Source organism: Simochromis diagramma, unplaced genomic scaffold, assembly GCF_900408965.1.
Source record: "Simochromis diagramma unplaced genomic scaffold, fSimDia1.1 OVJJ01000483.1, whole genome shotgun sequence".
In the NCBI taxonomy this organism is placed as follows: domain Eukaryota; kingdom Metazoa; phylum Chordata; class Actinopteri; order Cichliformes; family Cichlidae; genus Simochromis; species Simochromis diagramma.
In genome coordinates this window covers 6,202,557-6,227,733 of record NW_024386835.1, presented here as the reverse complement: position 1 = coordinate 6,227,733, position 25,177 = coordinate 6,202,557, and the positions used below count along the sequence as shown (strand labels likewise).

At 42.1% G+C, this 25,177-nt stretch overlaps 1 protein-coding gene across 6 annotated transcripts in view; it reads right to left on the bottom strand.

Moving 5' to 3' along the window:
- Positions 1–752: 752 nt before the first annotated feature.
- The window catches only part of LOC120731783 (plexin-A1-like), a 190,683-nt gene continuing 166,258 nt past the window's right edge, over positions 753–25,177 (bottom strand). For 3 of the 6 annotated variants that reach the window (XM_040029020.1, XM_040029019.1, XM_040029018.1), the window contains exons 20-32: positions 24,465–24,699; positions 19,550–19,698; positions 18,003–18,259; positions 15,367–15,433; positions 12,391–12,537; positions 11,844–12,003; positions 11,330–11,433; positions 11,022–11,130; positions 7,626–7,816; positions 5,334–5,503; positions 4,804–5,016; positions 4,567–4,717; positions 753–4,267 (exon numbers count right to left, since the gene is read on the bottom strand). In XM_040029020.1, the coding sequence (XP_039884954.1) occupies positions 4,172–4,267; positions 4,567–4,717; positions 4,804–5,016; positions 5,334–5,503; positions 7,626–7,816; positions 11,022–11,130; positions 11,330–11,433; positions 11,844–12,003; positions 12,391–12,537; positions 15,367–15,433; positions 18,003–18,259; positions 19,550–19,698; positions 24,465–24,699 (2,049 nt within the window). In that variant the 3' untranslated portion in view covers positions 753–4,171. The remainder of the gene's footprint in view (positions 4,268–4,566; positions 4,718–4,803; positions 5,017–5,333; positions 5,504–7,625; positions 7,817–11,021; positions 11,131–11,329; positions 11,434–11,843; positions 12,004–12,390; positions 12,538–15,366; positions 15,434–18,002; positions 18,260–19,549; positions 19,699–24,464; positions 24,700–25,177) is intronic. The other 3 variants (XM_040029023.1, XM_040029021.1, XM_040029024.1) reach the window with 3 other exon arrangements.

The following is a 25,177-nucleotide window of genomic DNA, read 5'->3' as shown; positions in this document are numbered from 1 at the left end:
CACTGTCACTAAGTAGAAAACCAGCAGAGTGATACGCCTCCTGTTGTCAGGCCTGCAGGTTTATCCTGGTGCTGTTCTCCTCTGTCTTTTGGTGGAAAAACTTTTTTTTTTTTTTTTTTTTCCCCACACATAATTTTTGGGGCATCTTATTGCGACACCAGATTGTTCTCTCATTTTAGTTTTAGTAATATTTTGAAATGGTTGTACAAAATAAAAATGTCAGGTGTATTGGCTGCATTTTTAGATAAAAAGTTGTATATGTTTACAAAATGTACAATTTATATTTGCATTTCAAGTTATAAAAATTTACTAAAACATGTATTTATTTAAACGTGTATAATTACTGCATTTGAATCATTATAACCATATGTAACCACCTGCATATGTGTTTGGAAAAAAAGGCTTTGATTTTGCCACCCCATTTGATTTCTTTGCCACCCTAAGAAAATTTCTCTAGATCCGCCCCTGGGTGTGACTAGGGACTTGTGGTCAGAGTAAAGCAGGCAGCTAAACTTTCCTGGCAAAAGACTGTTTAAAGTTGTGAGGGTGACTCAATCGTCCATCGAGGGGGGCAGCATAAATGTAAACATTTGAGTAGCGGATTTTGGGGATCTCAAATTATGTGTACAGCAGACTGTGTCAGTGATTAATGCAAAGACATGTATCAACAAAGCTGCTCAACAACAACATTTTCATCTCTAAACACGGCTGATGACAAAATAAAAAAATAAAAATAAAATCCAAGCCACAAATTATTTAGCAAAAAATGTTTAATCTCTCCTTGATGCGTGTTTATTTACAAGTAGTAAATCTGCAAAATAGGAAATAACAGAATATTTACACAATGAATGTTAACCTGCAAACTTGTGACAGTCGCTTCAAGTCTGAAACTCTAAAAATGTATCAGTTATTGTAGTATTAAAATTCTTTAGCCACTATACTTGAAATTCCTTTGCTTTGCGTTTCCGTGGGTTCTATGTAACTTCCATTTTGAAGGAGAAAAAAAAAGAAACAATGAATTTCCAAGAATCAGAAGAGAGCAGGAAAAAACACAGAATGATGCCAGGACTTCATTTGATTCAGCAATGGTTTGAAAAGGCAAAAATGTGATGAAGCTGAGAATTAAACATGACTTTGAGCTGAGTCTACTCACTCTGAAGGTTGACAACAGCAGCAAACCCAGCAATTCAATCTACAGCCTACACTCTTAGGCCACCGAGTAACAATAAACACAAGTCAGCTGTTGTAGTAAACAGTGAAAAATGAATAGTAGAGAAGGGCAGCTGGAAAAAAAAATACATGTGGACTTGAGAAGAAGGTCAATTTAAAAGGCAAGTAGCCATGCAAATGATAAACAAGCACGACTCCCCCAGCAGTCGTTTAATCAACAGAGCTACAAGTGGAATAGGACACAAATGGAGCATGAACCTGAGAATGGATTGAGAATGTGTAAGTGTCTTTGAAAAGCCTGACAGATCATCAGCTGGACACCACAGCCTCAGTTGTGATGAGGGAGTGAGTGAATTTGTCCCTACTGCACTCATACAGACCATCCAGAGGACTGCTGTTAACAGCACCACTGAGTCTCAGCAGTCATTCATTTCCATGCCACGTGATCTATACAGAAAGAGCACCAAAATGTATGAATGCAGTAAAAAGTCAGAAGGGGGAAAAAAAAACAAAAAAAACAAATCCAAAATATGATTACTTTTGTTTTTCATAATAGACTAAGAACATTTTAGTGAAGGATTTCATTTCTATTAGAAATAATGTAACATGTGTAACCAACATGATGACATGAAAAGGAGAAATTTCTATCCAAGCATGGCCAGAGTGGTCCCTTTAAGACTGGCAGGTACATAGTGAGCTATCAAGTCCCAGCGAGTACTGGGATGAAGCTCGTAAGCATACAGCTGTAGAAGTCATGTTGCATCTCAGACATGTACAGTAAACAAAAGAGGATTGGACAGCATTTATGATCAGCATAAAATGACAGCCCTAATGTTCGATAGAAAAACAAGGTACAAGAGTTAAAGCAGCAAGTCACATTTCCATCACGACAACACAGACGCTCATCTGATTCAACAATTTCATTTTGATCCTTGAGATCAGGAAAATAAACCTCGAGTTCGGTCAAGTACTTCAACTTCAGGAAAACTGAAGAGACTTTTGTCTTCTGCGTACCATAAAATGTACAATTTACACATAACAAATGAAAGTAAAAACAAAACCAAAAAAACAACCTGATTACAAAAAAATGGCAGACAGCTTTTGTTCATCATGAAAAAGTATACAATTTACAAATGAAGCAACAACAACAACAACAAAAAAAACAAAACAAACAAAAAAAAAAAACCCAAAACAATATACAGACCACAGTTTGGTTTTCGGCAAGCAGAAATAAACCCCTCTTATTTCTCACCATAAAGTCAAAAACCGTGACTTCAAAAAACACAGAAACAAAGAAATCCTCTTATGAGAGCAGTAATATAAAAAGCTTAAGCCACACATGGCAGTAGGCTAGTTTTGAAACAAGAGGTGCAGGCAAAGATGAGGATTACTCAGCCTCGTGTAGCTAATGAACCAAAGTGTCTCACCTCTGTACACTTCTATACCCTCCTCGTGGACAGAAAGCTTAAACCCATGTCTCAAACATATATGTTCTCGAGGTGGAGAAATAACACTAAGTCCTTTCTTTGCACCTCTGTTGTGAGAACAGAAAAAAGGGGGGAAAGTGGCTTGAGGCTGGAAACGGCTTTTCTGACTTTGTTTCTCCACAGTGAAGTTCTACTTGACCTCACTGTGGTTGCTGAATGAACAGAGTCTGTAAATAATAAAGACTTTGCTCCTGCAGAACCGTCAGAAAATGACCCTTTCAGGGATGGCTAACACAAAAACATGACCTCTGGAAAGTTAGACAGGGTGGTATCAGAGCAAAGAGGAATATTTAAGGTAGTGCAATGTAGCTACTTCATTGTTCCGTCACTAAACTACGAGCCACTAAACTGTCACCTCTTGACCTTTGAATTAAAGAAACAGACACCAACGTGGCCATGATAAAGCAACCATCCTGTAGGTATATATTTGGCTTTGTGAAACCAACAGATTGCACTGATTGAATAAGAAACAACAGCAACTTCATGTTATCACCGTGACACCATGAACTCTACCTGGAAGATGTGTAGATGGGCGACTTTGTGTGTTTTCTTTGTCACTTTCAACAAGGATCCTATGATGGGTTGTTATTCAAAAACTTCTTTTCAGTCACTAGGCATGTTCATATTTAAAATCATATGGTAGCACATTCCATCTAACAAAATGTCTTTGCACTAAACAACATTCAAAGAAAACATGGCACAGTACGACTTTTTTGTTTCTTTTTTCGTTGTTTTTTTGTCCACTTTTTTTGTACTCGTAATATCAAATCGTGTTTTGTCTTATTTTTATTGTATTTGTTGGTTTGAAAAGAAAAAAGAAAAGAAAAAAAAGTTTACTCCCTAATCTTTCTTTAAAAACGTAGCTGTATTTATATATAATATCTATATAGTCTTGCTTTGTAACGTTTCTGTAAATTGTGCAAATTCAGCAGTAATACAAGTGGCGAGAGATCAGAGAGTGGGCAGTTGATTACATTTATACAAAAAAGAAAAAAAATTCTAACTGTGACATCTGGAGTCACATGACCTAGAGAGATCCTCTCTCCATTGGCTCATCACAGATTGGTCCGTTCCGCTAATGATGCCGTATATGGAGTTCTTTCCAGGCTTCCGTTGTTTCTTTCCTGACCATCGCGTCATCACAACAAAACTCCTGAAATCAAAATCAAGCAAACCACAAACACCGACATCCACAATAATCAAATGCTGTCGAGTTGACATGTTCTCCATGTATGTATGTGTGAAAAAACGTCCCGTGTCCTAGCCTCTCACACAGACACACTGTATGGAGCTGCAGACAAACACACACACACATACACACGTAAGCGTACACAGGCCCCGCCCATCTCTGCCGAATCCCCCCATTTTGCAGTATACTGCCTCGGTCCTTTTGCAGTTTCGTCTGTCGTATTGTTTGGGGGTTGGAGTTTTGTTTGTTGTCTGGGTGAGAGGAACGTGGGAGAGAGACAGATGGAGAGGAGGAGTGAGGAGGAGCAGGAGGTGCTCGATGATCCTCAGCTGGTCAGCGCCATTGTGTCGATGACCTGCTCCAGCTTGCTCCTCAGTCTCTGTCTCCTTGCCTGCTCGTCTCGCTCCAAAGCTGACAAGATCTGGGGGGAAAAGGGGTTAGAGGTCAGCAAATGCTGCAAAAAAACTTACAGCTCCTGCTTTCAAAGCACAAAGATGTTATTCCTACATAAGGATGAATAAGGAGTCCCACATGGCTGGGTCATAAAGCATGCAAAAGTTGGTTTAATTTATTCAGTTAGCCCGACTAAATCGCCTCTTAAATGTCAATAAGACTGAAGGTAAGTCTTTGTATACAGACAAAAGTAACAGCTTGTATTTAGTATGTAACATTAGTACAGCTTTGTTTCCTTCTCTTAGGTAGTACTAAGACAAATCTCACCTCATCCTTGTACTTGATGATGTAGGAGTAAATCTCATGTAGGGCTGACATGCTGTTGAACTGGTTAGCATGCAGGCGTGACTGCTCTGCGAGGTAGGCACTCATGTCCTGATCGCTGATAGCCGGCATCCTGGAAATGTCAGAGTAGTACCTGGACGAAAACAGTTGAATATTTGTATGAAATATAACAAAACACACAAATGTAACATTCACGTCTAATCCACCATGCTTACATACCTTTCTACCCAGTTTTTATAGTTGGGGATGTCTTTAGCATAAAGCAGCTTGTTTGATGGTGAGTCCTTCCCTAGTTTATGCTCTGAGGTTGAACATGAATCCATGAAGGTCTGAGCCACCACAGACAAGCAGGCATCTGTAATACTGTTCTTGTGGATGTCAAATACAAACTGTGGGTTCTTGATCACGTTCACCCAGAACCTCAGTGGAAGACTGGAAGCAGTAAGAAAAAAGGATGAGCTGCAGAGCTACAGGGACTGGTCTATTAATGTGCAGAGATACCACACCAGTGCATTAAGCTGCATACACACTGAACAAGCAGTCTCGAGTGATTAGATACTAGAACTGGCAGGGAAAAATACAAGCGTGGTGCATTCTGTTGCACTAACAATGTAAAAGTGTTCCATATTTGTTGGCTTACTGTCCAATATTGTTCCTACTGAGCAACACCAATGCCAACAAAACACAAACCAGCAATCAAATATTGCCAGTCATGCCCTTTCACAGCTTGCACACGCGCGCAAACTCACCAGTTGCTCTTCCAAGTGTGCCGTACATCAGGGTCTGATATGGAGTGTTTGTCTGCCTGCTCGTCCAGGAAGTCAAACATGTACTTGATGGCGAGAGGCAGAGCGCTGCCTCGGTGCGCTGTGCTGAAGATGGTCTCAAACAGGTCATCCACGAATTTCTGGAGCGTACCCTGAGCACAGGAATCAATACTGGATTAGGAGTTTTACTACACTGGTTGACATTTTCCTGCTCTTTGGGGCTTTCACGCAAACAGCAGCATGTAAAAAGTGGTGAAACAAATTTTAGAAATGTGGAAAACTATGTGCCAGTTTGTTTGTGTACATAAGATTTTGTCTCCAAAGATGGACATATAAAGATAAGTGTTTTGTCCCCGTTACGCTTAATGTTTCAACAGTCCAGTTACACAACTGCCTTTGCTTGCACATTCTTCTTTGCTGTCGTGGCTGCAGGCGATGGCTGTCAGTAGCAGGTACTTGGGATGACTCTGCTTTGCTGTCAGTACTTCAACTTTGGGAGAATTTTTGATGATGTTGAGCACTTAGTGTTCTTTACAGTATTTAGGATAGGGCCCAATGAGAGTTCAGCCTAAGGCTGTTCTGCAGTGTTTTACCACATCGCACAACTCTGGAGAATTCAGAATCCTAACAAAGTTCTCTGAAGTTGAAATGATTTGATATTTCCCACAAGTGTTCGGCACGTTCGTCCCCGTTTTCAAGCATCCAGGCCACGTTTTACAAAACCTTTTTTGAAGCAGCCACAAGATGAATTTGCAGTTTTGTATTCGTTCACACATTAACAAATCAGCTTCCTAAACACACACACACAGCTGTGGGGGCTGTAATAAATAAGAACAAACTGCAATGCTTTAGGTGCCCCCCACCCCATTTGTCCTCCTCTGGCTTGTATGTTAATCACTTCCCAGTTGAGGCAGCATTGATGCAGCTAACCTTGCAGTTTCATAGCTGGGAGCTCATGGGAGCTCTGCAAATGAGAGCAAGAACCTGACATGGTTTTAGCGTATGGACAAATGACATTTTATAATTAACGCAAAGAGGTATGTTTATATTCAGTGGTATATGAGCAGAAACCAACAGAAGGCCACGTGTTTTTATGTGTGTGTTTAAGATGTGCCAGAATTCACACATTAAAGTCGTCCATTTCTCACATTTAACAAGTTTAATAAAAAAAATGCTAATTTGGCTTTTCATACATCTAATAAAACCCTTTTTTATCCACCGCCTCGTTTCTCTGGCCCGAACAGCAAATGCTGACACTTAACTAGACTAAAACATTTGTGTTGAAGGCAACATTTTATCATATTATATCGTCAAGTTAATCATTGGAATCCATTATTCAGAGAAGAGAACCACTCTTACTCTCGAGGAAATGTGAAACCAAATGGGTGCATTTTGAATAAGAGCTTTTCTCTTAATGACTTTAGTTTTTTTTCCCCTTGTGCTTAAGTCCAGTTTGTAACAATTAATGCAAAAATTAAACAAAGGTGTTTCTTGAAGGTAATTAGCACTGCAAAATTAATCCTTAAATAACATTATTTTATCATCACTTATTTTAGTGGAAGTATGAATTTGGGCAAAAGCTTTTACTTTATAGGAAACGTGTGCATTGGACTGTACATAAATATATATATGGCTGCAAGGCCTTCACAGCCATTTCTTAGCTGTTCTTTTATAGCTCTGAAAAGCTGTTGTTGCTTTAGCAGCTTCAGCAGTTAAAGAAAATAAAATAGTTTCTGTTTCACAACCTAATCTAACAGACATGGAGGCTCAGTCACACACTGCTCCGTAGTGGTTAACAACTAACTCGGGGAAGAAATACAAATCGACCGCCGTTTGTTTTTGCACAGTATCAACAAACACTTGACCTAACTCCAGCCTTTAAACCAACCTCTCTGATCATCATCTGAGGACACATGCTGCATAAAAGCCTAAACAGTTTCCACAGTGTGGTCTGGAGGACATGGAGGAATTAGGTGAATAATGATCGTGGGGTACTGGCCTGGGCCTAAAAGCCCCGAGGCCACCAACAGAGGGCCCAGTAACACCAACCAAACAACTCAATAGTCAAAGGTCAACCTCCTAATTAAGACTCTGCATATGTGTGTCTTTGTGGAAAAGGTTACGAAAAATGTTAATGAGCTTAGAGACCACCACCAAACAAAGGTCAACAGGGGCTGCTGGTGGAAATGGGCTACATGACAGGGATGTGGTGGAGTCGGGCTTCTGGCTGAGGCTGTGTGTGTGCGTGTGAGAGAATACGCAGCCTCTTTTTACCTTTGTGGCCAACAGTCTGGTCAGGTAGATCTCAGACACCATCTTGCTCCCTCTGTCTCCCTCCCTCTGGTCTGAGTGGTCGTGGTTCTTCACCAGATGCCATAGCTTGGTGCCGCTCTCGAGGTCAGGGGTGATCATGGGTGTTCGGGAGCGCAAGCTGTCTGGACTACTGGCTGTCCTGAGCATGCTCTCTGCACAGAGATAAAGGAGGACGTGTTGGAGAAATAAGTCAAAGAGCCAAAAACCTTCATGCTGCTCTGTGCGTTAAATGCTATAAATTATGACTCATGCCGTCTTAATCACCATTTCAAGGAGAAACATTTATACAGGGAGTGCAGAATTATTAGGCAAGTTGTATTTTTGAGGAATAATTTTATTATTGAACAACAACCATGTTCTCAATGAACCCAAAAAACTCATTAATATCAAAGCTGAATGTTTTTGGAAGTAGTTTTTAGTTTGTTTTTAGTTTTAGCTATTTTAGGGGGATATCTGTGTGTGCAGGTGACTATTACTGTGCATAATTATTAGGCAACTTAACAAAAAACAAATATATACCCATTTCAATTATTTATTTTTACCAGTGAAACCAATATAACATCTCCACATTCACAAATATACATTTCTGACATTCAAAAACAAAACAAAAACAAATCAGCGACCAATATAGCCACCTTTCTTTGCAAGGACACTCAAAAGCCTGCCATCCATGGATTCTGTCAGTGTTTTGATCTGTTCACCATCAACATTGCGTGCAGCAGCTACCACAGCCTCCCAGACACTGTTCAGAGAGGTGTACTGTTTTCCCTCCTTGTAAATCTCACATTTGATGATGGACCACAGGTTCTCAATGGGGTTCAGATCAGGTGAACAAGGTGGCCATGTCATTAGTTTTTCTTCTTTTATACCCTTTCTTGCCAGCCACGCTGTGGAGTACTTGGACGCGTGTGATGGAGCATTGTCCTGCATGAAAATCATGTTTTTCTTGAAGGATGCAGACTTCTTCCTGTACCACTGCTTGAAGAAGGTGTCTTCCAGAAACTGGCAGTAGGACTGGGAGTTGAGCTTGACTCCATCCTCAACCCGAAAAGGCCCCACAAGCTCATCTTTGATGATACCAGCCCAAACCAGTACTCCACCTCCACCTTGCTGGCGTCTGAGTCGGACTGGAGCTCTCTGCCCTTTACCAATCCAGCCACGGGCCCATCCATCTGGCCCATCAAGACTCACTCTCATTTCATCAGTCCATAAAACCTTAGAAAAACCAGTCTTGAGATATTTCTTGGCCCAGTCTTGACGTTTCAGCTTGTGTGTCTTGTTCAGTGGTGGTCGTCTTTCAGCCTTTCTTACCTTGGCCATGTCTCTGAGTATTGCACACCTTGTGCTTTTGGGCACTCCAGTGATGTTGCAGCTCTGAAATATGGCCAAACTGGTGGCAAGTGGCATCTTGGCAGGTGCACGCTTGACTTTTCTCAGTTCATGGGCAGTTATTTTGCGCCTTGGTTTTTCCACACGCTTCTTGCGACCCTGTTGACTATTTTGAATGAAACGCTTGATTGTTCGATGATCACGCTTCAGAAGCTTTGCAATTTTGAGACTGCTGCATCCCTCTGCAAGATATCTCACTATTTTTGACTTTTCTGAGCCTGTCAAGTCCTTCTTTTGACCCGTTTTGCCAAAGGAAAGGAAGTTGCCTAATAATTATGCACACCTGATATAGGGTGTTGATGTCATTAGACCACACCCCTTCTCATTACAGAGATGCACATCACCTAATATGCTTAATTGGTAGTAGGCTTTCGAGCCTATACAGCTTGGAGTAAGACAACATGCATGAAGAGGATGATGTGGACAAAATACTCATTTGCCTAATAATTCTGCACTCCCTGTATAAGAAGAAAAAACAATGAGACACAAATGAAATATCTGGCATAGCTGAAGACGGCAAAATCTGACTGAAGTTAAAAGCACTATTGAAATGTGACAGCTTTTTCTACTTACATGTCACTCTTTCACTGCAAAATAAATTCATCTGTCACTCTCTCACCTGCCCCCTCTCTCCTTTTGTCGGACATTGATGTCATATCTGTGACACAGAGTATTACGCTTCCACTTTGAATGCTTGTCAGCTGCGTGACAAAGCAGCAAAGGACTGAGGGGTTTGAAATTGTCAGGACAGAATGTGAACCAGGTAAGCTCGGAGCAAATATGATGGGGGTGTTAGTGAGTATTATGTGTATGCCAGAGTGGCAGGGCTCTGGAGTAGAGTTACTCTGTACAGTTATAAAGGTAGAAGAGAGGGGGGGACGGGGGAAAAATGTCGTGAGGAACTGAGATCTACTTCACAACATTAAACCTGTTATTACAAATATGACATTTTGACAGCTCTGACATTTTGTTAGCTTAAAAATGTATCTAAAATATGCTGTTTTCCATGTGACTCTTTGATTTCACACATGTAAGAAACTTTCAAGATTTCTGATTCCTTTGCAACAACTTCAGTGCACCACCGCTATACTGTGTTTAGCTACGCTGTTGTTTTCCATGTATGCCCCCAAGAAGGCCAAGCATTTGTTTGAACAGATGTTTGAGGTTAAGGGACCATTCAACAGTCTTCTGCAAAATCATGTATACAAGGGAAGCTTCAGGTAGCTGTCTGTGACATAAAAGTACTCCTGAGCTGAGGTTTGACACATGGTGTGGTCATGCTCAGAGGCAGCGCTTAGACGTCCCCCCCCACCCCACAGGCAACTTTACTTAGACGAAGGAAGGCAAACACAAGAACAAGTAGTTTAAGTGAGCTAATATAACCAGATGAAAAACAGCTCTATTTTCCTGATCTGCCTCTTTAGGCTAAATGAAAGACATCAGTTTTATGTCTGTTAGACTTTCATGTGAACTAATAGTACACCTGTAATAATTTATCACATAAGATATGAAGAACATCAGTGGACAGAACTGTGGAGTAAGTGAGTAATAATAAAACTACTATCCACTCCTCTACAGCAGAGAGGAGAACTGACACGAAACTCTTTCAAAGGTTTTGAACTCACTTAAAACACTGTGTGGAGAAATTTACTATATTACTGATAAGGGCACAAATACTTGATTAGCAATATCATATTTAATGGCTTCCAGGGGCCAAAGTATGTAAATTGAAACCAGTATTTGTGGAACAGTTTGAACCAAGTCCCAGGTCATGTAAACAGGTGTGAAAAGCACTGAGCTAATTTGCTAATGTAGATGAGACAGATGCCAAATTAACATGTGAAAGGTTCTGAATGATGTTTTTAAAGGTTCTTTCTATGAACAACACCCCGAGTTTTGCAAATAAATAAATAAATAAAATTAACAAGTCAGAATTTTTATAATTCCACACATACAATACACACACACCTTCTTTCGTACCGTATCTGCTGAGGGATTTGGTGAATGTGGAGGAGTTGGAGATGTTGTAGGCCGAGTTCTGTTTGGGTACCAGGGCAATCACTGAGCCATCTGTCACCTGAAGCAGACATTCAACCAGCAGCAAGATTATTGTCCAGCCAAAGAAACTTTCACAGTGCTCGCATGGAATTTATTTCTGGATTTTTCATTTTCATAAGTAACCTAAGAATCCATAAATATGCCATCAATAAGAAGCAAAGAGGTTTTTCTTCAGCATAGCCTCAAGGGATTCTGTGCTGTATTAAGAAGCTGGTTACCTGGTAGTGAGCTAGGGTGTTGAGTCTCTTCCAGTCATTGTCGATCTTAGTGGTGACATCTTCATCCTGAAGGATGATACGAGCCATCCTGCCCTGCCGCCATTCTGTCAGACACACACAGGAGTGCTAAGTAAGGTTGTAATGTTTAATAGAAAGGGAATAAGAATCTTTCAAGACAGACATAGCATACACAGAGTCAGTGCCCCTTTTAGGCACACCAATCAATTCTCATCATAAACTTAAACTTCCAAACAGCAAATCAGGTTTCTACGACTTTATCTACTGTAATTAGATCAAATTCAGAGTGAGTGTAGTGCAGTTTTATGGACTTTTAAACACATTACTAGATGTTTTTTAGGATCAGAATTCCCACTCCTGTCAGAAGTCCCTCCCTTCTGTGTCAGAGAGCTCTTGAAGCAATTCCCTCTTTATCTCCCATAGCAGGGCAGCTGTGTGTTATGACTCTCCGTGTGATTTGATATTTGTATGTTGTTCATTTTTTCCAGCTCCTTACCAAGGTCCATATCTGAGGCCTTCGGTCTCTGGGAATAAGGCGTCCCTTTGTACACAGCATCCAGCAGCTTTTCCTTCACCTGTGTCACTGTGTCACAGTTCAGGCTCTTCACTGTCACCTCTGGAGCATTTTCATTCTCCGGGTTCACACAGTGCAGCGTCTACAAATGCAAAGGGCGGAAGGGAAAGAGCACAGGTTACATTTAGACCAGAGGGTCAGCACAGACTGGAAGTAATAACTATTGATGTGTTAGAGCATGACCCTGTGGTTGTGTTTGACCTGCAAAGAAACACTTCATATGGCACCTCAGAATCAGTGTTAAAGAGCAGAAGGGGTGCACAGCTAGCTTTTTATTCCTATTGATACAGGCATAATAATGATTTAGCAGGTTGGATCCTGTTTTGATAAAAGAATATTTTCCAAAATTACTGGACAAATATCAGCTCTGCATCATTGCGCTGTTTTAGTTGTAAGCATCCATCTGCTTTACAACCTTGTTCAGAAACAAATGCGTCCGAGTCCAGAAAGTATGTTTTTGAGTACTGACCAAAGTCTTGTAGTCAATTTGCTGTCTGATGAGTTTATCCTCGCTCAAAGAGTAGCGGGCTTCTCCTGTGATTGCATCTATTGGCCCCTTTTCCATTTGCTGCTTCATGGCACAGTACAGCATGAAGAGAGGTTCCCCGGCACATTCCTTCAAAAAGTGAGACACGCAGTTGTATTATGAAGTAGGAAGAGACAGGTATCAAGGAAAAGTGACAAAAGGTTATATGAAGAAAAGGAGAGAAAGACATACTGTACAAAGTGAAAACTGAACATTGAACTGTTCAAGAACTTACCAAACAAAAACACAGCAGCAAAAAGTGCATAGCTTTTCAGAGCAACTCTTCAATTATATTTCTAATCTTCTTTAAGACAACCACAGGCGAAGCAGTAAAGGACAAGGCCAGGGCTTGTGTTGGCTAACAGCACGCTAAAAACAGAACAACACAAAAACCCTTTTTTCCTCCCCTGACACAACCTCCAGCCTGTCCCCTGTGTCTCTTCCTCAGGAAGAAAAAAAAAAGCCTCTATTTGTGTGTGTGAGCAAGTGAGTGAGCAAGGAGGAGAGAAATTATAGAAAGTGTGAGTGTGAGTGAGTGGCAATTGATGGAGAAGTTAATAGAAGGTTAACGACTGAGGGGTGAAAAACGCTGGGAGAAGCACTTTGGTGTGTGAGACGTGTCAAATGGGCAACAAGCACTGGGATGTTGGGTTCCCTGTCTCTCTTTTCTTCACACTCCGTTTCTGTTTCCCCTCTTTTCCATTCACTTGTTCAGCAGGCCTGCAAACTAAGCACTGCCTGTTTGTATGGCTTTGTATTTTCTCCTTACAGGTGTCATGTGCCGTCTTTCCTGACTTCTTGTTAATATTTTAACACTGCACAGTGTTGATTTTAAGTAATTGGGATACATTTATATTTTATGACCGCCAAATTAGGTGCGCTGATGAAAAAGCATTAAATTATGATTTAATTACTTGCAGCTCAGGAGGTCAGAAAGACTGAGAATTACTGGTTTAGATAATCTATCTTAATCATTGCTTGTTTAGAATAACTTAGTGTTGCAATGCTGTGCAAATCTCTGATCTCAGCAAGCAATTTGTCGAGTACATGTTTATCGCTGCAGACAAAACTGATGACGTAAATGTGAAATGAGGATATATATATATATATATATATATATATATATATATGTGTGTGTGTGTGTGTGTGTGTGTGTGTATATTTAAAAGCGTTCATGGTGTGATAATGTTCACATTAGTGCTTTTTAACCAGTGATTCACATTTTCTGTCTGCAGCTTTGTGCCTTGAGGCAAAGCCGAATATTGCAAGTGCTGCCCTCCGAGCTTCATTGGACATGTTCATGCATCAACGCCAGTCAGTCATCTTGGTGAGCTGTCAGATGAACTCTGTGGGATAATCTAGCACTGCCTGCCTCCTATGGTGAAAACACAGCACACTGGCAGACGTCCTCTCTGTCTAGCAGCATACAAACCAGCTCTGCGCTGCGTCTCAGTCCTTCTGTCTCCTTCAAATGGTGCCAGTGAGGAAAAGCAGCACTGATGCTATACGTTTCTAAAAGCATTGTGTCGTGCAGACATTTTGCTGCGCTACAGTGTTTTTGACTTCAGTGTCCTGTTAAATTAATTATAATATATGCCATTTGTTCATTGAATTAATCTAATCTAAAGCATTCACATTTTATAATCCGTCTAAAATTCTCTCTAAAGCAGAATAAAGTGACCATGTGATCCCACACAAGCTGGTGCAACAGAGGACAAGTGAATGCTTAGAATAGGGTAATGGATAAAAGGATTTGTTTTCCTATCTCTTGTTCATTTGGTAGGTTAAAGCTCCATCTCTTTGAACAGGTACTTGACCTTTACCCATTCTCTATTTACACCTGGCTGAACTCTGAAATTGTTCCAGGCCTTTCTTTCATGTTACTCCCAAAAACATAGGAGAAAGAAAGGCATTGAACTGCAAAGGCTGGATGAAAGCGAGGCTTAATCTTGCTGCTAGCTACAGAAACTCTTTACTTCAGTACTCATCCCCCCACCCATATTTCCCTACACGCCCTTTAAACCCTCCAAAAACACCTCTGCCCTCTTTTTAACCATTTTCTTTCCACAATCTTCCGTGTTTTTGCTTTTTTTTTTTTTTTAATTGTTTCTCTGTTATTTTCGTCTCCACTAAAGTTCATAAACACAGCTGCTGAAAAAATCCCTAACAGCTTTTCTGATAACCCACTCCCCTTTTACTGAACCACACTCTCGCCATCCAGTCTCTAATTTGGAGCCAAGACACACATGCGTGCACAACCAGAACGGACACACTCGCATACACAGATGCTAACTGGGATCCCTGAGGGCTTGGCTGGTTTCTTGTCCACCAGAATGCCTGCCCTGGCGGGGGTTTAAGGCCCCGCTGCTAACTGATTAGCTGCAGCAATGTTTGAAAGCTGAGAATGTGTGTGTGGAAGCAAGAATTTATCACATTTTAAGCTATAGTGAGTCCCTGTGATATGAAATCAGAGAGAGGATTTCAAAAAGACAGACAGAAGAGAAATAAGAGAATGCAATTGTGTAAGATGTGTGGCTTCCTGTTTTGATAAGCCCCAACTGTCTGAAGAGCCATCCAGACACACAGCCATGCATACACGCACAGACACTTTCCTGGCTCTAAAAGAATCAAGCTTGGGACAAAGAAAGGACAGGTTAGTGCGACAGTCTACGGTGATCAAACCAACATGGCCAGCTGTGTCTGAACAGTGCTTCAGACTCTGCAGATCCCTCAACTGGTAGAAAGAAGAATTTACCACATGAAAGGCAGAGGTAAGGAATAGGAACCCTGCTGCCTCTGCCTTATCTAATGCTGCAGCTGTGAATGTGTGCGCTTGTTAGCGAGACATTTTTCAATTCTCAAACACCAGTGGTGATGCTGTTGCTTCTGCAATTGTGTGTGCCTCTGGGACAGTTTTACCTTGAGGAACTTGTAAAGCAGGAAGGTGAACCAGTTGGTGAGCATCTTCTCAGCAACCGACTCAGTCCTGGGAGACCGATGAAAGAAAATGGGAGAGAGAAAGGAGAGGGTAATGGGTGAGGGTGAACTGGAAATAAAAGACAAAGTATGTGCCACAAGTGGAGCGTAAAGTCTCTGTATGAGGAGGTTTTGGCACCTTAGACTGCCTGGTTATAATCTATGGTAAAAAAAAAAAAAAACATTTGAAACACGCTTGCATGTCAAAGACACTACATGACATTATCAGTCTTCATGCAGTTAATCTTCAGACAACCAAAGAAAAAGATGATGTAAGAAAGCAAATCCTTCAGTTTCTTACATTGCTCCATCCCCTCTTCACACTACCTCTAGGCAAACCCACTAATCTTCATTAAAAATACAGCAATTAGTATAACTCGCTAACTTCTCTCGTTAATCACAAACCTGCCATGTAATGAGGGGAACCTCCGCACGTGCATGTGTCAAGCAAACACGTGAGCAACAAGTGTATGAAATGAAAACCGAGCAATTAAATGACTTATTGTGTCTAATTTGTTAAATACCTGAGAGGGACACCGGCACTCTAGGTATGTGGGTGGAAACAGGAGGGCAAAAAAAAAAAAAAAAAATCTTCCTCTGTGTTACCGCCACACTTTCATGCTTTTCACATTAGAAACACTTGTTTTCTCTTATATAGACGTGGGGTACACCTGTGTTACTAGGTTATCTAACTGGGCCACGTTCCAATACTTATCGCAAATTATAGTCGTTCGGTCATTAGGACGGCGCCATGGGTGAAATGTGAAGACAGCTACATTATGCTAAAAAATTTTCATGCCCAATAAATAGTAAGACAGAAAAGAGGAAACTCTGGAAACTAGGCCAATGTAGTAGTAAAAACCAATAAAGGCCTGTAGCACAAATGAGACACGTACTCCTACGCTTCCTCAAACCTTCCTGTTTGACTGTTGGATTTATTGAATGGATGCAGAGCATTTTTTCTTTTTCATGGCTGTCAGCAAAATAGAGAATGAATGATGAGGCAGCGGAGAACGCAGGTACAGAAAACATAACGAGTGAATAAACCGGGACAAACCCTGTTTCTGAGCACGTGACGTCCACTGGTAACTTCTAATCTATGCCCCTGAACATCATTTTTGAACACGTCGTACGGGAATAAGCGATGACGTATTTGTGTTTTTGCCAGCTGCACACAGACAATGAATCTCAACGCACAGTATACAAAACAACTGCACCCAATGCAAAAGTATAATTTCATCAAAGGAGGTGGAGATCCCCATGGGAGAGGACTTTTACATCTATCTATTGACTAAAAAGTCCTAAACAGGGTGAACCATGTGCAACAATTGCAGAGCTTATTAACACCGACTCCTGAGGCAAGTGTAGTTAACAGGGACAGCGTGTTGTGACCATACGCCCCAAGAGGGGATTGGAAAAGACTTCACACAGGCACGCTGGCTGAGAGTCATTTATTTGATTAGATTTTTAATTAAATATCTCTCTGAGGAATAGGAGAAGAAAAAAAATGTAACTTTTTTTTATCATTTAATGTCTAATTCCAATTTATTTGGAGACAGGCCATTTCTCTAATTGTGTCTTTCCTTAAATATGTGTATCCTTTTCTGCTCGGCTGTCAGCAGTAGCTCATTTTCCTTCTCTTTTCTCCCTCTGCCTATCTGCTCTGTACTACCCTACCCTGTTCTTTCTCCCTCTTTACCATCTCTCCTCTATATGTTTCACCCTTCATCAATTTCCTTGTAGCTCAAGTCTCCCTCCAGCCACTTGCCCTCTTTTTCTGTCAATCACTATTTCACTACCTTCTTTTACTTCAGCCACTTTTATCTCGCTACCGTTTCCCTTTTCACATCTCATTTTTGCCTTCCCCCGTTTCTTACTTTCCCCTTTCCCTACCAAATCCTTCTCTCTTTACTCTTCACACCAACTCTTGTAAATCCTCCTCTCCCTCTTTGCATCCCCTGAATCTCTTGTACTTTCCCCCCCTCTTCATCTTTCTCTGTGTGTTTGTGAGAAATGAGAGAGCAGTATGTCTGACTGTGGCTCCAGTGGGACTGTATGTGTGCTCAGGGGTGTAATCCTCTCTGACAGGGACAGGGTTGAGAAATAGAGAGGAGGTAACGTCACACAGGCCTCTAAAAGCTGCAGTCACTGTCCCCTGCCTTCCTCCCTCATAACTTCAGCCGCAAACTGAAAAAAATACATCACTCGATACTCTGACAAAGAATATATGTTCATGTTCTCCTCTTCCCTTTTTAATGCTATGACGGGTCTAATTACGTGGATTATTTGAATGTGCAGCAGCACTGACATGACGAAATGAAAAATTAACACCACTTTTTTCCCTTATTTTTTGTTGAATTTAATATAATTAGTCAGGGTTTTTTTGTTAGGGTGCTTCCTGTCAAGAACATCCCAACACAGCGAATATAATAAAAAGGAAAAATACCTGAAAACACACACACACAAATGCATTTCCTCAAACCCGAACCTGCAACTAACTGGTGCACGTGTGGCATGTTTTTTCCCCAAAGCCAGGTTTTAGCCCTTTCCCTCCCAGTCTTATTTCCTGCTTTTTGTACCTCCTGAGTAAGAGCTTTGGGTGGTTCTTGCTTTCCAGGTTTTTGTCAATGAGGTCAGACAGGAGCTGTTTGAGGACACCGGTGGCATACTCCATCTCTCCTTGCAGTGCTGTCATGATGAGGGAGGCCACGTTGCCCCTGTCTCGCATAGAGAAGGACCTCTGTGCTTCCAATGTGCGAATGAAGGTCAACAGAAAGTGCTTTTTGGTGAGTAGCTGGCCAAACAACGTCAGGGCCTTCTCCACATTGGCGGGTACCTGAAGGAGAAGGGGACGGAGGTGATGAAGGGGAAGGAGAATTGGGAGAAGAAGGAGTGTTGAATAAAGAAAAAAAGAGGCAGTCAATTGTTGGACAAGGAGAAGATAAAGTGAATGGAGGTGATCATGGTAGTTTTAAGGAAGCATACAGTTCACAGAGGAGAAGAAGACAACGAAGAAGGAAAGGGAAGGTAGAAGGTTGGTAGAAAAGAGAGTAAAGAAAGATCAAAGATAGCGATATAGGGGAAAATTAGATAAAGGGACATGAAAAGATTGAAAATATGATGAGCTGGTTGTGAGTTATAGCTGTGCAATGGATTCATGAGTATGTTTTAAAACAGGATTTATCAAATGACATGAATAAAGAGCCACATGTGCTCTATTTTCTGTCCATGCATAATCATGTCAATACTCTTATATTTTCCACATGCATGTAGGAAATGGCACATTGCAGCTTTGAAAACCTGCCTACTGTTGAACCAGTTCTCTCTATCCTACAACCCTCACTGTCATCCCTTTTCCCTCTTCTCCTCTCAACGTAACTGGCAGGCCTCCCCTTCTCAGGTAAAGAAAGTGAGGCTTGAAGTAAGAATGTGAGCTTTAGGCAGTAATAAGAAATTGATCTGCCTGCTAGCGCACTATTGTGGCTTGTGATTGCCTGGGCCATCCAAATGAAAATCCAATGTTGCGCTACACTATCCCTTTGGAATACAGTTGATAGCACAAGCAGATAGTGAATTCCTCTAAAGCTTGTCTCTGTAGTCATAACCTTATGTGCATGTCAGTGCACCACGCATGCATTTTCCAGGTAAATGCGTGCGTGATACTGTAATGTACAGAGAAATGACAGTGGTACAGGTGCATCTTGCATTACAGTGTCCACAGCGTTTGAGTTCATGTTAGTAATAGAGTGTTCCCTCTTGAGAAACGAACAATAGTAGAGCAGAGTGTGTTTTATTGAACATGTGAACACTGCTTTTTCAGGAGCCTCAAACAGGCTCAGTACTGTAGAGGCAATCTATCACTTGTGCGGCGTCTTAGTGGAGCTCAGACATTGCCCCTCAAAACAGCCACAAAACTAGAGTTTGTCCTGAGAGTTACTTATACACACGTTTTATTTTCATTTGGACTTGAACCCTTCTGTCTGATATCTTGGACTAAGATGCAGTTTTAGAAGGTTTGGATTCAGATTGCCTACCTCTAACATGATTTTCAAATCTCACCTACATGAAATCTATGAAACGTTCCCTCATCCTGTGTTTGTGTGTGTGCAGGGTGCTCTCTACTGACCCGTACCTCCATCTCCTTGAGAACAGGGTGGTCCTCAATCCCAGGAAAGAGGACCCTCATGGCATAGGTGCGGTAGTCCAGGAAGGGGATTCCTGCTCCATCCAGCTCCTGAGTGAGCTCATGGATGTCCGTCTGCAATTCTGCAAAGGCTGAGAAAAGAAACGGGAAATGCTTACAAATGTATTTTAAGTTCCAAAAGAGAGACACATTTCTCAAGATGAAATAAAGAGCAGACTGCAATATACAAGACTGTTTAGTTGATTTTGATGACACATTTGGTTGGAAGTGGTGCTCTGTGCAGTGTTTAGCATTGTCAGCACTAGCACAACACAAAGGGCTCATTTAAACACACTTAATGACTATGACTTGTCACACTTCTTTCTTATATATCCCAAAACAACCACTGCTTAATAGATGTAAAATACATCTGTTCATCTGCAAAAACATTGCGGAAGCATTTTCCTGGAAAACTGAGACATTCCGATTGGTATTTATTAAGTACTGGATGGGGTCGAATGGGATAAAAATCCTTAAAAAAAAAAAAAAAAACTACTAAGGGGTAAAGCTGGGCATTAAAGATTTAAAGGTGTTTATTACTATGTTAAATACTTTCAATTTGTATTTTTAAATAGTCAGAAATTGGGGAAAAAAACATGCAGAAAAGAGAATCATAGTTTTCAAAATAATCACACTTAAGATCTTGGCTTGTCATGCCATCAGTCTGATGTTTGGAAACATTCCTGAGGAGGAACAGAAAAAAGGAACATGGATGATATGAAGAGAAGGTGGAGGTGTCTCAAAGAGCAGCAGTGAAAAGCAGCCTTATGGGATCACTCTGTGCTAAGAGTGCAAAGAAAGAGAGAGGGAGAGATGGCTGATAGAGAAAGTATTCTGGAGCTGCTCAGTGGCTGGAGGGGAGTTCAGGATGCAGTTGCACACATGGCAAGCCTGTGAGTACACACACATTATACACCGCCACCTCTCATGCTTGTATTCCCGCACACACCCACACACACACAGTTTTTCTGTTGTACCCCACAGCTGAACACATAACCTTGTGCCCAGATGATTTATGTGAACGCACATGTCAATGTTTTCACACTTTTTCCATTCCCACAAAGTGTGTGTTCTGACCCCATTCTGTATACTCCACTGGCTTCACGAGCCACATCTAGAGGGAAAATATGGGATCAAATCCATTCTCTCACACATCACATACAATAGTGTATACAGCTAATGGTTTTGGTGGACTGCCCCAAATCTATTTTATAAACATAAAACTCCCTTGAGGTAGAAAATATACAGCTATATGGTTCTATTAGCACAGCTCTGTGTGTGTGTGCGCCATATAGCATCATCCAAAATACACTAACACATGGAAACACAACTCAAACAAATAACGAAGCAAAGCCCAGACTAACAGATGGCTTGTGTCACCCTGTCCCTCTCTTCTAATCTCTTTTCTCCCTCCCTTCCTCCTTTCAAAGTGACATCTTAGAGGTCACCTTTCTCCCCCTTATGGTTACCTCCTCTTAACTACATCCTTCCATCTTTCTCTCATTTATCCTTTTAGTTTCCTTCTCCACCTCTCAGCATTATTCTACACAACTCTCTTTGCAAGCCTATAATGTTTTAGTTGGTCTCCTGGCTAAGCCTTTCTTGATAGAAGGACTTTATTTCCATCATTCCTTATTCATCTCAAATAGTCCCTTCTCTCCATGTTGTCCTCTTATTTGTCCACCCAGCTCCGTCTGCCACTACATATTTATCTAGCATCCTCCATCTTCCCATCCAAGCACACACTCTCTCCATTTTGAAATTTGTTCTCCGATATTTCTTTTCTCTTCATTTTCCCACCCCTTGCATAATCTTCCTGTCCATTTCTTCTTCTTCTGCCTCCCATCTACTCCCATGACTTATTTGCCATATTTATCTCCCTCACTCTCCTCCCACTCCAAATCTACCCTCTTGTCTTCCAGACAGTACTGACAGAGAGGGACAGACGGGGTCAGGGCACATGGACTCACTTCTACACACCCCAGCCAATCACAGTATGACCTGCAATGTGAGTTTAGGTCTGTGTGATTGGAAGTAGTTGCAAAGGAGGGCATGGAGCTACCTGCTCTCTGGCAGGTAGCTCCATGCCCTCCTGGGTTTTAATTGCACCTTAGAACACACATGCATCAACACTACAGTGAGCGGGTGGAGGGAGGTTTGGAGTCTTCTCACCCCCGTTCTCTGCGGCCTGCTGGAGCGGGGGGGCTAGGAGGAGTTGGCCGTCCGACTGCGGTCTGGAGTGTGGGGCCTCCCTGCTGCTGCGGAGTCGGGGCGGTCTGCCTCTCCCCACCGCAGGGAAAAGGGTAACACCACCTGGGTCTGGGTGCAGTTCCCCCCTCCAGGGGCAAGGGTACCTAGACCCGGTTCGTAGAGTACGCTTGGGGAGTGTGATCGTGTGTACAGCGTCTCTTTATGTCTGGCTCCATGTTGGTTGAGTGTGGAGTAAGTGCATATGAGAGCATGAGGGTGGGAATGGATGTTTGTGTCTGTGTGTGCCTGTATGTCTGTGTCTATATGTCAGGTTGGGTATCAGACGCCACCTCTCTGGGGACATCTCAGGCCCTCCAAGGTTTGGAGGCCTATCTCCACCCACCACCACTTCCCCTCCCAGTGGCGGACTCCCTCAGGTGTCGGTGCGTTGGTGGTTCTTTGTGTCTGGGGGTGGGCGTCCGGGTACACACCGGCTCACTCCTTGGCGGCCGCTTATCGGGGCCTGGAGCCTGGGGCTCGCTCGGGCCACTTCGGAGGTGGGGTGCCCCCGGCCTCTCGGCCTGGGGCTCGGTCACTCAGGCACAGCTGGCTGCCAGCGGAGCTCACGGGCGCGTCACTGCAACTCCCCCTGGCTTCTGCTCCGCGGCTGCTGAGTGAACCCTCATCTGGGACTCTCCTCAGCTCTTACTGGGACAGTGGCGCGGCTGCCCCTCTGTTGGTCTTTCTTGGTCTCTTGTGTTCTGGGGGCCTCTGGATGTCTGGAGTTTTGATCTCCTCCATACCTGCTTCATACCCTGGAGGACGGGGCTGTGGCTCCCCACACTCCCTAGCAGATCGTTACATGGAGAAACCTTTGGAATGCAAGCATGCTGATCCACACAGGTATGCACACAGGTGTACACACGGGTATTCACAGACGCGGACTACAGCTTTCTTGGCTGCTGCCTCAAAGCACATTGTGCGCTGTCTATCTTGCGTGCTGCACAATATCGTTTATTATTTAGTATCTACTGATATCTACTGCTAGCTAGTTTATTGTGATGGTGCCGTTTTTTTTTATTATGTTGCTCTTTGTTGTTTGCTTTCTCTTCTGTTTTTTTTCTCCATACAGGTGACCCAGGTGTTTTGTTCTCTTTTTTTTTTTTTTTCTCTCCTTTCTTCCCCCCCTTCTCACCGTCTCTTCTCCCCTTTGGTTTTCTTTCTCTCCCTCTCTTTCTTTCATTCTTTCTCCCTGTCCTATCCCCCAGTCATGTCTGTCCCGTTTGTAGCAACTGAAAATAAAATAAATTCATAATTATAATAAAGGTCAATCAAATGGACCAATATGGCAAGGCCATGATGATCCACTTGGTAAAATAAATCCGCTTGGCATCTTTCTTGGCCTTAAGACAACAATTCTGATGGCTAAAGATCCAAACGGGACACAAAAAAAAAAAAAAAAAAAAAAAAAAAGGAAGTAGTTGCAAAAGAGCAGGACGTAAAGATGCGAGCATCAGGTGAGATGAAGGAATAGCACGCAAAGGAAAAAAAACAAACCACAAAATCATCCTCTGAACAGATGACTGACAGTTAAGACTCAAGGAAACTAATCAGATAATCCCAGGTTGTGGCCACAGTAAATCAATTATCATAAATCAGCATAAATAAAGCTATTGTGTACCAATCTATTTTTTTTTCCTTTTTTACATTAAAACCTGGCTCCTACATGACCCACAATGCAACTTGGCCACATGTATTTTATCCAGATATTCAGGTGTGGTATTAAATGTCCCTTGACACTATAAAAATGCAACTGACCTCTGAATGAAAATTTATATTTTTATATTTAATAAAAGCACAACAAGTCAGTGGAATGAGTAACAATAAATTTATGACATACCTACTATATTTGACATTCACTAAAGAAATGCAACAAGTGAAGTGATCTCAAATTCAAACGCATTGCAATGATCAGAGTTATCAGTATTCCCCTTCCCTTTCTCCCCATCTGCTTTTCTCTCTCTCCTGCCAGACAAACCCACAACAGCATCAGCAGATTCTCACTCAATCCATGCCGTCTCCAGCCAAATGAATATATGCTAATGTATTGGTGTGTAAGTTTCTCTCCATCTCTCCCCCCGGTTCAGCAGTTGCCAAACCACTCCCTTCCTTACAATCTCACACTTCTGTGCCCTGTCTCTATCTAACCTCCATCTAGCCCTCCCCCTCTCAGTGTGGATGGTAGCGAGGCCAGCCAGGCAGCTCTCTCATGGGGTGGAGAGCCAACATCTGGTGGCTGGCTCAGATCAAAGTAGTCCTCTGGAAACACACCAATACCCAAGCTCGCGCACACACACACACACACACACACACACACACCGCTGCCACCTAACAGCGGAGGGACAGTTGGCAGTGAGAGTGAGGGGGAAATAGAGAGCGGGAGAGAGAAATGGATAGGACTACTGAATGGAAGTTGTTCAGCTTTTTAGGTAAGCTGCGGTGTGGGAGAGATTTGGGGGCATGGGAGTTATTTGTGAAGAAAGATGAGAGAAGTACGTGGGAAGAGAAATAGAAAGAAACAAGGAAATACCAACATAATAAAAGTGGGTTTTCTCGTTTTGAGTGGCTAGCATCACACCCCTGACACACAGGTTTTGTTTGGACTCACCTTCCTTGCACTCAAGGGCCACCCTAGACTCCAGGTTGTCCATCTGCAGCTGTAATCGCTTTAGAGTGCGGTCGGCATCCCGCGACTTCCTCTTATAAGCAATCAAAACCACAATGATAACCAGCAGGAGCAGTCCACCTCCTCCTCCAATACCAATGATGGCAGGCAGGGTGAGAAGGCTGTCTGAGTAGATCTGCAGTGTCCCTGGTGAGTATTCAAAGCCTCCAACACGCACCTACAAAATAGACACATTCAGAGGAGTATACTATTTTGCCTGGAGAGCAGGCGCATGAAAGACAGCACACACATACTCAGAACAAAAGCAGATTGGTTGGGACAGTATGTGAAAGAGAGATGCTGCAAACTACTTTTCTTTTTATCAGCTAAGAAATAAATTAGCTGTGTTACAGGTTTGAGGAGCTATGTATGACTCTCGCACTGTGTAACTGTAACAATCACAAATGTATCCCACATGATGATTTTAGTCCTACGATACAATTAAAATGTATTTCAAATTTTATGTTGGCAAAGTAAGTTGTGCTAAGTAAAGCCAAGGGCAGGCTAAAATCCCCCAAAACTCTTTACATGTCTGTCATATCTGTGCTTTGGAACATTTTTTTGGAATGAGCAAAAAAAACATACAGCTTTACTTTAGTCTCACACACACACACACACACACACACACACACACACACACACACACACACACACAC